At 41.3% G+C, this 13,318-nt stretch overlaps 1 protein-coding gene across 1 annotated transcript in view; it reads left to right on the top strand.

The window, feature by feature from the left end:
- The window catches only part of P4HTM (prolyl 4-hydroxylase, transmembrane), a 32,946-nt gene extending 23,835 nt beyond the window's left edge, over positions 1–9,111 (top strand). The window contains exons 6-9 of the mRNA XM_075183581.1: positions 27–212; positions 1,325–1,415; positions 2,462–2,585; positions 3,652–9,111. Coding sequence (XP_075039682.1) covers positions 27–212; positions 1,325–1,415; positions 2,462–2,585; positions 3,652–3,872 — 622 coding nt within the window. The 3' untranslated portion in view covers positions 3,873–9,111. The remainder of the gene's footprint in view (positions 1–26; positions 213–1,324; positions 1,416–2,461; positions 2,586–3,651) is intronic.
- Positions 9,112–13,318: the final 4,207 nt, after the last annotated feature.

The following is a 13,318-nucleotide window of genomic DNA, read 5'->3' as shown; positions in this document are numbered from 1 at the left end:
CTGTTACCTTCTCCTCTCCTCCCCAGAGTCATCAAGTTGACCCATCTGCCCCCGGATGTGGTGGAGAACAGTGAACCTTTACAAGTGGTGAGGTACAACACCGGCGGGCATTACCATGCCCACATGGACAGTGGGCCAGTGTTTCCGGAGACGGCCTGTGCTCACACCAAGCTAACAACCAATGAAACGTCTGCTTTTGAAACCTCCTGTCGGTAAGGGAAAAGCCGGGGATTTTTATATTGGTAAACCTAGATATTGTATGTAATCGCTTGTAACCTGCAGTAGTGTCATATAGTGTTGTTGCCTATGTTTATGTATCTTGATAAAAGGGTGATAATTCTCACTATAGTAACCCAAAAATATCATCATCCACTGATTCCGCAGCGCTGTACAGAGAACTCATTCACATCAGTCCCTGCTCTATTGGAGCTTACAGTCTAAATTCCCTAACATACACACACAGGGAGAGAGAGAGAGAGAGAGAGAGAGAGACTAGGGTCAATTTTTTTGATAGCAGCCAATTAACCTACTAGTATGTTTTTGGGGTGTGGGAGGAAACCAGAGCACCCGGAGGAAACCCACGCAAACACGGAGGTTTTTACAAACTCCACACAGATAAGGCCATGGTCGGGAATTGAACTCATGACCCCAGCGCTGTGAGGCAGAAGTGCTAACCACTGAGCCACCGTTCTGCCCCAAAAATATGACTGTGGTCCCACAAATCTCTGCAAAAAAGTTATTAGAGAAAGTAATATAAGCCACTAAAGAATTGCGCAGATATTGGTATAAAGATTAAGCTTTGTGTTGTAATACCTTTTGTCACTGTTTAGTTTTTTTTCCCTATTTTTGTTTATGTGTATATTTATCTATATTTTTTAATGTTTTGCTCGGGTGAGGAGCAGGGGAGTCTCACAATACCCTCCTATATTTCCGAATGCATTTTTGTTTTGTGAGAGGAAACCGGAGCACCCGGAGGAAACCCACGCAAACACGGGGATAACATACAAACTCCTCACAGATAAGGCCATGGTCGGGAATTGAACTCATGACCCCAGTGCTGTGAGGCAGAAGTGCTAACCACTGAGCCACCGTGCTGCCCATACTGCTGACATTGACATCTGCAAGTTAGAAAATAATAAAATAAAATCACACAACAATGTTTCTAGAATTGTTTTAATCCTTGGGAATAGGTTTTGGGCTTTTAAAGTACTATATAGTGCAGGTATAAGAATGTGCACCCAATATTTTTGTCCGCCTATAATTTGTGGTTAATCAGTAGTTGATCAGTGTAATTATGTGTCCATTTAAATGGTCTGATTTTCAGGTACGTCACGGTTCTGTTTTACTTGAACAATGTTACTGACGGAGGAGAAACCACGTTTCCAATCGCTGATAACAGGACCTATGAAGAGATGGTGAGTTTATCTGTTACCCGTTCCTGCCGCCAGCAATGTTAGAAGACTTCACATTGTAATTTACTGTATGATCCAGTCATGTAGCCTGTTTGCCAAACCACCAGATACATGAGCGGCGTGGCCCAAGCAGGGGCGTGTCCAGATCATAGAGATCTGGGGGTAAATGTATCGTACCGCGGTTTCTTCAACTCCCGCGAGTTTGGCGTCTTCGCAGCTTAAATTTAAAGCGGCGCTGCCTTGTAAAGGGAAGTTTCCCTTTACAAGGCAGCGCCGCTTTAAATTTAAGCTGCGAAGACGCCAAACTCGCGGGAGTTGAAGAAACCGGGGATTGATACATTTACTCCCTGGTCTTCAGACAATGGTTTGTACAACCGGATTGCAAAGGACAAGAGACTTATAGGTCCGCATTATGACCCCAGAGGGTAAATGTATCAAGCTGCGAGTTTTCGTCGGGTTTGAAAAGTGAAGATGTTGCCTATAGCAACCAATCAGATTCTAGCTTTTATTTATTTATTTAGTACATTCTACAAAATGATAGCTAGAATCTGATTGGTTACTATGGACAACATCTCCACTTTTCAAGGCCGCCAGAAACTCGCAGCTTGATACATTTACCCCCAGATGTGCACCATTAAGGGTCATTGGCTGATCTGCTTTCCCAGTCCCCCAGCCCAGATCAGATTGTACAGAAGGCTTTAGGGACCAAACAAGGTGCGATGTCTGGCAATTTTTGGTACTATACTACCAAATTGGCAGACCAGATCTGTACAATAAACAGAATAACCTGTAAGGATCAGGCATATACAAGTGATCACAGAGCGTTTTCTCTCCAGGTTATGAACGCAGTGATCACATTGAAGTTTATAACCTCTATATCTATCTCCGTAATTACTTCTAGTTATCGCTGCAGAGTTACTAAGTGTATTGGTTATTTCTTTACAGTATATTGTATTATGTTGTATTATATTATATATCCTATTATGTATTGGTACTGAAGGTATCTTTTTCCTTTCTTGTTGTTTTGTTTTGTGTGCCCTTTGTGTCAGTCCTTAATCCAGAATGACATTGATCTGAGAGACACCAGGAAGCATTGTGATAAGGGGAACCTGAGAATTAAACCACGGCAAGGAACGGCTGTATTCTGGTACAATTACCTGTCCGACGGCAAAGGTACGCAGGTGTTATGTTACATGCATCAGTCACGGGAGCTCAGGATTTTACGGTTGCTTAGGTCTCAAGAGTCCAGCGAGGCTGCACAGATGGTTGATGGTGGTTTCTGTTCTGTCTACTTTGGGGAACAACTGAAAACGTCCTTTGTAAACAGTATTTGTTTTTTTCATGTAATACTAGGGCCTAATTCGCATCATTCAGCCAGTTTGTCATATATAATATAATTACCCAGATTGTTCCCTTAAGTGAGCCTTACGCTTCTGTACAACTACTGCTAAACAGGTACCATCCCCCCTATGTACCTCGATCTGTGGAGCAGTCCCTCTTCTAGACACCTACTGTTGCTGTAATAGCACGACAGGTCCAATGGATTATACCATCAGGAGAGGGGAGAGCTGTCAGCAGTGTTGGTCCTGAATTGACCTAGCTTCTGTTCCAGTAAGAGCTGTATTTACAGTTTACATACTGAGCAGCACCGACTCCTCTCCGGCTGGCAGTGACCCCCTGCAGTGTAGAAATGGTTTGTGCAACCTAGGAGTGGATGTCAACAACCAGTCTACATAGGGGTAGGTGCGCCTAACTAGCAGGGCTTGTACACTGTTGTATTACTTCTCCTAAGTGTACTAAACACTTATAAATTAAATCTATTCCTCCCCCTTTATAGCAGTTGTAGGGTTCATTCACATTGCAGAGTTCGTAATGCGGTTTCCATGTGATCGTTAACACTTGAAAACTGTATAACATTTAAAAATACATCAACCTAAATGAAGTGTATTCACACCTATGCGTCGTAGTACAGAAGCCCTAGCATTAAACAAAATGTTACCGCGCTTTAAATCCAATATTTTTGTTTATACAATTGAATGGAACTGCTCTGTATGGATTGGCAGATTCATGCACAACCAGCTAACTGGCATGCTATGTTTTGCAATTTTAGCTTTTTTTCCCCTGTATTGCAGCTACTTAGGACAGTGTCCTGTGGGGTGAGGTTTCAGCTTTATGTGACAGTGCTTTTTTAGTTTTATATTTGATACGTTCAAATCTACATTTTGTGTGTGTCTCTCAGGCTGGGTCGGAGATCTGGATGAGTTTGCTTTACACGGAGGCTGTCTAGTGACAGAGGGCACTAAATGGATTGCAAACAACTGGATCAACGTTGACCCCAACAAGTCACGCCAGCTCTGGTTCCTGCAGGAGATGGCTCGATATGCCAAAGACGACAACGAGGAGGTCCAGAAGGAGTGGACTGTGGACAAGTCTTACAAGGACATGCATGTGGATTTGTAACAGCAGATTAGCCTGGCTCAGGGGTATAGAGCGCAATCATCGCTTGCCCGGTCACTTAATGCCCTCCGACCCTCCTTCTCTCTCAGGCTTCTGAGCTGTGAGGATTCCGTAGGGCGATCATTCAGGTTCGATGTGTTAGTACCACGTTAAGCAGATGGTAAGAAGAGATCCCGCTCAGCAGGTATAAATGGCATATACAAGGGTTGTATGGTGCAAGACTGAGCCGTGAGGAGGTACCGGGGTTCGATCCGCTGGCGTTGTGTGTCTGTATAAGAGTCTTTATGATGGCGATAACATCAAGGTTACTCTTTAATTGCGGGTCTCGCCAAGAGGAGCAGGAAAGTGTAGTTTATGGAGGCTCCCGACGCCGGGCACACAATGCGTTGTGCTTTTATCAGCATGAGAGAGGACACGTTTTTCAAACAACATCTTGATTCAAAGAGAACAAATTCTATTTATTTATCATGACATCAGGTACATTTTATTTAGTAACATGAATGTAGTTGTGGAATTTCCATATCAGATTAAGGCCCAGGAGGGGGAAATATTTAAATATTTATAATCTATTTATAATCCTCTAATCCTCAACGATTCTTTTATTTATTCCTTTATTTATGATGACTTGCCTGTAAAGTTTACAGTGTTTTACAGGCAATGGCAACTTTAATGACAAGTTTTCATCTCCAGCAAGAGTCAGTAGATGAGGATAAACCATAGATATTACAGTTATGTGGGATAATTGTTGTGTACGGCAGCCGGTATCTGTCACACACGTGATTAGGCCGCTTCTTAGAATCTAAACTCTCTGAAATGTTATAGAGCTTTTTTCCCTATCTGGTGAGGGAAACGGAAACCACCCTGGTAATAAATACAATCATCATCCATATTCCCGTCTGTCCCGATTCCTGACTGGGGATGTTGGGAGATATGTCAGCAGGGCAACGGTGAGAGGGTGCGTGCATCAGAAGTCTGTTGTTTTGGGGAATTAAGGGGTTTGGCGTTTGGCCTAGTGCTTCAGAGGAGCTAGACAGTCCCTGATAGGTGTAGACATTCCCCCCTATTGTGGCACAGCTACAATGTGTTGTAGGGTACACATAAGTTTTGTTCTAGACCTCATTCACACATAAGCACTGGAAAAATGGGAAAAATGCATGAAAACTAGCGCACGCATTTTCCAAGTGTTTTTCATGCATCGCGCATTTAGCCGTCGCCTGTTATTGCATGAGAAATAGGGTGTGCAGTGCTAGAAAACTTTAAGCACGGACCCTCCAAATACATTTATATAATTGTTTAGGTTGAAAGAAGACAAATGTCCGTCAAGTTCGATACTTCATCCTCAAATCCGTAGTTGATACATTTTTTACCTTAAAGGTGCAGTGTGTTTTTAGCCAATATTCTTTGCTAGAAGAGGGTATTTATTAGCTAAATCACCAAAATAGACCTTCAGGGAGCCATGTTTTTATTTAATCACAATCATCGATCGAGGCGTCTGTGTTACAGTAGGTCATTAGAGAAGCAAATTGATTATATATGGGTAGAGATTATTACGGCTATCAGCAATTTTTTTTTTTATAAATTATATAAGCGCATTTTCCACCCTCGTTTGCATATATAGGAATCGTTTCAATCCTGCAATTAAAAAATCTGCGTCCCGTCCTTGAATATCTAGGACGGACTTAAATTAAATTTGTTTATTATGCCAAAGAAGTCGCTATCATCCATTACAAAAACAAATGGTATTTTTGTTGTCACGTAATGGCCTGGTTTTCATATCTGGGGTAATTAACCTACTTGTGAGCTACAGTAACTTATTTGCAATATTTATTGGTTTTGTGAGCCGTTACGTTTTGACTGTATTTTGTACTATGGTTGTTTGCATGACACTAAATCTTCTCATGTGACAATTATTTATTTTCATGGTATCCGAGCGCCCAGCGCTGCTTTATGTTCTTGGGAAAGATCATTGAAGGGGAATCGGTACAGAGCGAGAGTACTTGGTACTAGTGACATCACCAAGGACAGATGTTCCAGTCTGTCTCTTTGTTATAACAAGGATGGGGTGACCAAATAAGAGACTCTTCAACCAAATATTATGCAAAATGTTTCTTATTTGGGAAATAATTGGTATTTTTTATGGTTTTACCATGTAGGTGTCATAGTTAGTTTGGCTTTCAGTTGATAATGCTGCTGCTGATCTCTAAAGAGGAAAAGAAGAATACTGTAGCTCTTGTGCATATTATATATCATACTTACCTACTTTCAGGCAGTGCAGTCTGGGAGAGGGGCGTGACTAGAAGGCAGGAAGGTGCGTGGGGGGCTGGGCCAAAATGACGCAATTCACCGCAAATCGCGTTGTTTTGGCCAGGGAATTGCTGGATGCGGGAGACTTGCCTGCTCTCCCGGGAGTCCGGAAGATTGACCTGAATTTCGGGAGTCTCCCGGACATTCCGGGAGAGTTGGTGAGTGTGTTATATATATGATTGTGCACAGAAATAAAACTGTAGACTTCTCTTTTACGGTCCTCTTACAGGGGAAGTTAAAGCTTATGCTGTGAAAATATCGCTGGAAAAGCCACAGAGGGTATTAGGAATAATAGCTGTGTAGACAATACAGAAATCAATGCTGACTTTTGCTTTAGTCTAGAATTAGGCAACCTGAGACTGTCCACATGGCTAATTGATACCCTGGGGGGTGAAATTAAGACTCTTTGAAAAATGTTCCTCATATGAACTCCAGTACGATCAAATCTATGTCCCAGGGAGGGATCCCGGTCACACTGTGTGCAGGAGGGAAGAAAAAAAAGATCCAATTGAATTGCAACCCCCAGCATGCATTGCCAGAAAGTGACAGGTGGCCTAATCCTGCTTTAGTTAATGCCAGTTAGAACCGTGCATCCTCTCTGCAGGCTGCTAAATCCAATAAACGTTTCTATTATATCGCAGGGAGTTCGGGAACCTTTGTGGCTCATGAACTAACATAGTATTTTGGTGCAAAATGTGCACCGAACCACAACCACCAATCCGCAATTAGCTTCCATCTGTCTGGTGCGTGTCGCAAAATGAAAGCAAGTGTCTGATTGGTTGCTGGGGGTCTGTGCACATTTTGCATCAAAATGGTAAACGAGTCCTGTTGTCTTTGTGTGTTTTAAAGTTTACGTATCGTCTAAACACAGCGGAGGCAGCCACTTTGTGATCTAAACCAATATCCAGCCTATGGATTCACTAGGAACCGGTGACATCACTGTGGCGTTATGTCATGTCACTAGAGAATGGACAAGCCACATTCTTATGTATATATTGGATCAGCCACAACAATATGGCTGCCTCCGCTGTGTGTAGGTGACAGGTCATTGTCTCTCGGTTTAATAAATCATAAATATCATACAACAGGAATGAACACATCAGCATGTTATCCTTTAGGAGAGTAATCTCGTTACTCTGTGTAACTAGTGATATGTTGTGTGTTATCACCAGTCATTTATAACATTATGCTGCTTCGTAATTTATCTATTTATTTATATATTGTGAAGTGTTTTAGATCCGGGGTCTTGGCCCAGTAAATAGGGTCTCCTTGATGATACTTTATTTTATGTTTTTTTTTGCAAAACTGCTGTGTGCTAACCACTAATAAATTATTTATTATATTTTAATTTATTTCCTAACATTGCATGTTAACAAAATTATAAAAATCTTAAGGCAATTTTAAAGTAATTCATTGAAAATTTAATTATTAATTTACAACAGAACCACAGGCCCGGAGCTGGGTATTAGGCCGGTGACCTTAGTATTACGTGAACCGACTACATCGCCACAGTTCCAGTTCTGTTATCAAACCAGATTGTGCGTCATAAGGTGTAAGGCAACCTGTGGCTCAACAGCACTGTGCCTGCTGGGACCTGTAGTTCCACAGCACCTGGAAAGCCACAGGCTGCTGTGTGCATACAGACTATGCAGTGTTACGGTGTCCAATAGCAAAATATTGGATCTTCATTAATGCAACAAGTTATATAGCAGAGTGATAGAAGAAAGCATTGCACATAGTGACTGCAGGCCATTGTGATACTTTTATTTAGAGTAGGTGTTGCCCACCTTCCGATCACTTTAATTTGCCGGCAACGGTTCCTCCTGCAACATTACTAAATGTTTTATATTCTTGGCTTCTTTCTGTGTTTCTTATAAATATCTATATATGAGACTCAGAGTTTATTAATGGGCCCTTGGACACGACACAGAGAAGCTCTCTGCATAGCCGCAATGGAAGAGGAGGCTATGAACAGAAAGCAGTGTCTTAGTAATAGTTGCAGGAGGGCACATAAAAGCCAATGAACAAAGTTGTTAGAAGGTGGCACAACTCCTAATCGAAACGAAAGTATCGCTGTATACCAGTGATGGCTAACCTGTGACACTCCAGGTGTTGTGAAACTACAAGCCCCAGCATGCTTTGCCAGTAGATTACTAGCTGATAGCTAGCAGAGCATGCTGGGACTTGTAGTTTCACAACACCTGGAGTGTCACAGGTTAGCCATCACTGCTATACTATAGTACTGTACTTTTTACACTTTGACTGTAGCAACTTTATTTAATGTTCATAAGGAACAATTTTCTGTCACTGGCATCAGGTGTTGTATAATCCTTCTATATGAACTGTCTATGTCACCTCGGACCAGACCTGATTGAATGACCAGTAGGAATGAGCGGTCATCAGTTCAGAAGAAATATTTATCAGAATGTAGATGATCTGTTCAGTAGGAACCAATTACATCACTGAGGCATGAGGAACACAATGCCTCGTGCCTCAGTGATGTCACAGGTCCCTAGTGGGTGCCTAGGCTGCCGTTCTCCTGCACATTCCTTCAGTACACAGACTGGCGGACTCCATTAATCACTGGTGAGGGGTCCTCCTTGTATCTCATCGTCCCCTCTGGTCTTGTGTGTCCAGAAATGTCAGTGAGGATCTGTAGTTTACACATGAAGCACAACCTAAATGAAGCGTAACTGTAATATTATCCAGATGCTTGAAGGCCAAACTCCATGAATAAATTGCACTTGTTCACGTACATTTCATGTTATGCCGTTTACACATATCCAGATTGTTTGTGCTGCAATATTATATTGAGAGGTGATTTGTACCTGTTATTTATTTGCACTTGTTTCACTTTATGTAGTTCTTTATTTAGTACATGATGTTGTTTGTTCCACTGTAAAATTGCAGAAAAAAATAAACATTGTTTACATATGAATGTCCGGTCATGGGTTGTTGTTGTTTTTTTCCTTCATAGACAACAGTAAAAGCTAAATCACAATCATCACCTTGCACTTACTCCTGGGGGTAAATGTATCAAGCTGAGAGTTTTCCGGCGGGTTTGAAAAGTGGAGATGTTGCCTATAGCAACCAATCAGATTCTAGCTGTCATTTTGTAGAATGTACTAAATAAATGATAGCTAGAATCTGATTGGTTTTTCAAACCTGCCGGAAAACTGTCAGCTTGATACATTTACCCCCTGGTCTGATCCTGGGACTCGGGTAAATTTATCCAGCTGCCGGTTTGAAAAAGGGGAGATGTTGCCTATAGCAACCAATCACATTCTAGTTATCATTTATTTAGTACATTCTATAGAATGACAGCTAGAATCTGATTGGTTGCTATAGGCAACATCTCCACTTTTTCAAACCGGCATTTTAGTAAATTTACCCCTCAGTTTTTAGGTGCAAATAGTGAGACTATGCTAGGATATATAATTGAAAATATTGTCAAAAAGTGCAGTAAACAAAAGTTATAAAACTTGCTACTTTCCATTAAAAAATCAAAGGGGGTTATTTCATTAAGCAAATGACCCATAGTATAGAGCAATTAGCTACAAGTGACCTAGTAGAAGATAAACGACCAGGGTCTGTCCACTGTACATTGACACCAACCTCCTGTCCTGACCGCTATCAGTTTTGGATCACCCCGTTTATTATTAGAAGATAACCTACCTTCTCCCACAATACTGCTGATTGGAGCCTCATTCATTCATAAAGTGAGCAAGTATATTTTTATGCAATGTTATATATGTACATGTAATGGTTTAATGTTGCTTTATATGCCTATATAAAGGTGCTTTTCCATATAAAATGCACATAGATAGAAAAAGAAAAAAACGGCCCTTTGAAAGTGTTGGTCAGTGACCAGCACCTTAGAAGATGCAAAAATCGGTTTGTTTTGTTCATCCAAAAATGCTTTTCAGGTTCCCAGTAGACGGTGATCAGCTCCCCAAGTGCACAATCTCCACCTCTTCAACTACAATAGAATTTCTCATCCTGTAAAACAATATATTGTGGTGTAGAATCAGCATTATTAGACTGGATTCAGCATGGACCGCTACCCGGAAAGCTCATTTCAACCATCATGTCTGTAAATCTGCCATGTTATTACAAATATAAGGGCACTATGTCACAAAAGCAGGAGAAACGCTATTGTAGTGACCTATTCGTTGTCCCACAGGCGCACACCCCATATTTTGTTTCCCACTTCATCCCAATTTGCCACATGCAGATTAAAATCTGTTGGGTCATTGTACTTTCTTCAGTGCTGATAAGTCACCTTTGGGTGCCTCCTTCCCTGGCGTTAACTAAAGAAATGATGTGTAGACCAATCTGGCAAAAAAACAGTCTTTATTTCCAGTCTTTATTTCCATAATTAACTGGAATAACAGCTTATAATTGATAAATTAAGTTAAAAATTACAAGCTGAAATATCCACTGTGTGTTCTGCCTGTAGACATTACAACAACTCCCCTGGGACCAGCACTCGGCAGAAAACTCCATTTTTTTCCTCGAGTACACTGCCCTTTGTCATCCAACCATTAAAGGCATCTTGTATAAGTATAAGTATTCCTACGCCTTGTCTGTTGTGTCCTGCCTAGTGGCTGAAACAATTTAAGGTAAAAAAAACAATCAAAAAGGTTAATTGCACAAACTACTTAAACATTACAACAAATAACTATGCCCCTTGCATTGCTAATGCACAGGATAAAGAGTCGGGGTAGGTGGGCATTCGAATCTAGGTTGCTGCTGTGAGGATTTGCCACAACACCAGCTATAGAAGGCAGAGCATTGTCAGTACTGACAACAAGGGCACAATCATTTTCACTTCCTGCAATCACCCCTTTGCTGAAAGTCGAAGTTGATTAGGACTAAAAAAGAGGTAACAAAGTGGTTTGTTTATCAAAGCAAATGTGCACTACTGGGGCAGCACGGTGGCTAAGTGGTTAGCACTTCTGCCTCACAGCGCTGGGGTCATGAGTTCAATTCCCGACCATGGCCTTATCTGTGTGGAGTTTATATGTTCTCCCCGAGTTTGCGTGGGTTTCCTCCGGGTGCTCTGGTTTCCTCCCACACTCCAAAAACATACTAGTAGGTTAATTGGCTGCTATCAAATTGACCCTAGTCTCTCTCTCTTTCTGTCTGTCTGTGTATGTTAGGGAATTTAGAGTGTAAGCTCCAATGGGGCAGGGACTGATGTGAATGAGTTCTCTGTACAGCGCTGCAGAATCAGTGGCGCTATATAAATAAATGATGATGATGATGACTACCAGTCATATGGGAAATGTAAACTAGTACCAGATGTGTGGAAGGTATCTCTGCTACTACACTAGACCCAAGGAATCTTCTAACATTTTAAATGGTCAGAGGAACACTTAGGGGTATATTTACTAAACTGTGGGTTAGAAAAAGTGGAGATGTTGCCTATAGCAACCAATCAAATTCTAGCTGTCATTTTGTAGAATGTACTAAATAAATGACATCTAGAATCTGATTGGTTGCTATAGGCAACATCTCCATGTTTTCAAACCCGCAGTTTAGTAAATCTAGCCCTTAGACTTGTTATATAGGAATGAAGCCCTTTTTTGTGCATTCATAGACATGTAAATCTCTGTAATGGGGCAGGTATAAATTACCATAAAGTACAGCTAATAATACGGAAGCTAAAAACAGTACACTAAACATGTATAAAGCACACACAGTGGATGCTAATTTATATATAGGAACCAATAAACATCTTTGGGATATAAATCAGACACAAGATGAGTCATTTGGAAGGTAGGGTGCCTCCAACTGAGGGGAGAAGTAGTTTTATTATTTCATTAATATTTATTATTTTCGTAGATTTGTAAAGCGTCACAGTGCTCCGTAGCGCCGTACAGTGGGGAAAATAGCACATACATAAAACAGAGATATACAAGGTAGACTAAATAAATGTAGACATGAAAACAAAGGGTAGGGATGACCCTGCTCATTAGAGAGCTTACGTTCTAAGTGGAAGAGGGCACAGCTGAAACGAGGAGCGAGTGTGGCTCAGAGTGGAGATTGGGATAGTTGTGAGGGTGCATTAGTGTGAATAGTATCATCACGGATAAGATCCCCTCTATAAAAGAGATGGGTTTTCAAACAGCATCTAAAACAGTGGTTCCCAAACTGTGTGCCACGGCTCCCTGGGGTGCCACGGCGATCTCACAGGGGTACTTGGTAATTATTTTGGCTTACGGGTGCCTTGAAAAAATTATTGAGACCCTATGGGTGCCTAGAACTGAGAAGTTTGGGATCCACTGGTCTAAAGATTTGAAGGCTGTGGAAAAGTCTGATTGGGCGCGGCAGGGAATTCCATAAGTGGGGAGCAGCACGGGAGAAGTCTTGTAGGCAGGAGTGAGAGGTGGTTACCAGAGACGAGACAAGGCGCAGGTCAGAGGTAGATCTACGAAGGCAGGAGGGAGAGTATTTTGATATGAGATTTGAGATGTATGCAGGGGTGGTGTTGTTGAGGGCTTTGTAGGTAAGGGTGAGTAATTTGAATTTAATTCTGGAGGACACAGGGGGTCAGTGTAGGGATTTGCAAAGTGGTGAGAGAGGAAGATCAGTCTTGCAGCAGCATTTAGGATGGATATAAGTGTGGAAATATGGGTGTTGGGAATGCCAGATACCAGGAGGTTGCAATAGTCAAGAAGGGAAATGATGAGAGAATGGATAAGAGTTTTGGTAACATGTTGATTAAGAAAAGGACGTATTGCCAGCGTATTCTGGCAATGTTTTTAAGGAGGAGTTGACAGGACTGGGAGAGATTGTATTAAAAGTGATAGACCGCGCTACTAACAGTTGCTGCTTTTTAAAAAAAGAACCACACACACGTTCTCACACAAATAGAAATCTATTTAGAAATTAAAGGGTATCCAGCGCTACTGTCTGTATTCACATATCTCAATGTACACAAAAGTGAAATTATTAATAATATTAGTGTTGATAACCAATACTTGTGCTACCTCTCTATTGACAGTGTAAGCAACTAGTTAGAATGACGTGCACATAATACAAATATATACATATTGTGAAAAATATCAAGAGAGTACTTATATTCAGCTGAAGAGTGAATCCGTATGTCACTACTTAATGATCTTCACCTCCGATATTAT

This window comes from Mixophyes fleayi, chromosome 8 (assembly GCF_038048845.1).
Source record: "Mixophyes fleayi isolate aMixFle1 chromosome 8, aMixFle1.hap1, whole genome shotgun sequence".
NCBI lineage: Eukaryota > Metazoa > Chordata > Amphibia > Anura > Limnodynastidae > Mixophyes > Mixophyes fleayi.
This window is presented reverse-complemented; position numbering and strand designations above follow the sequence as displayed.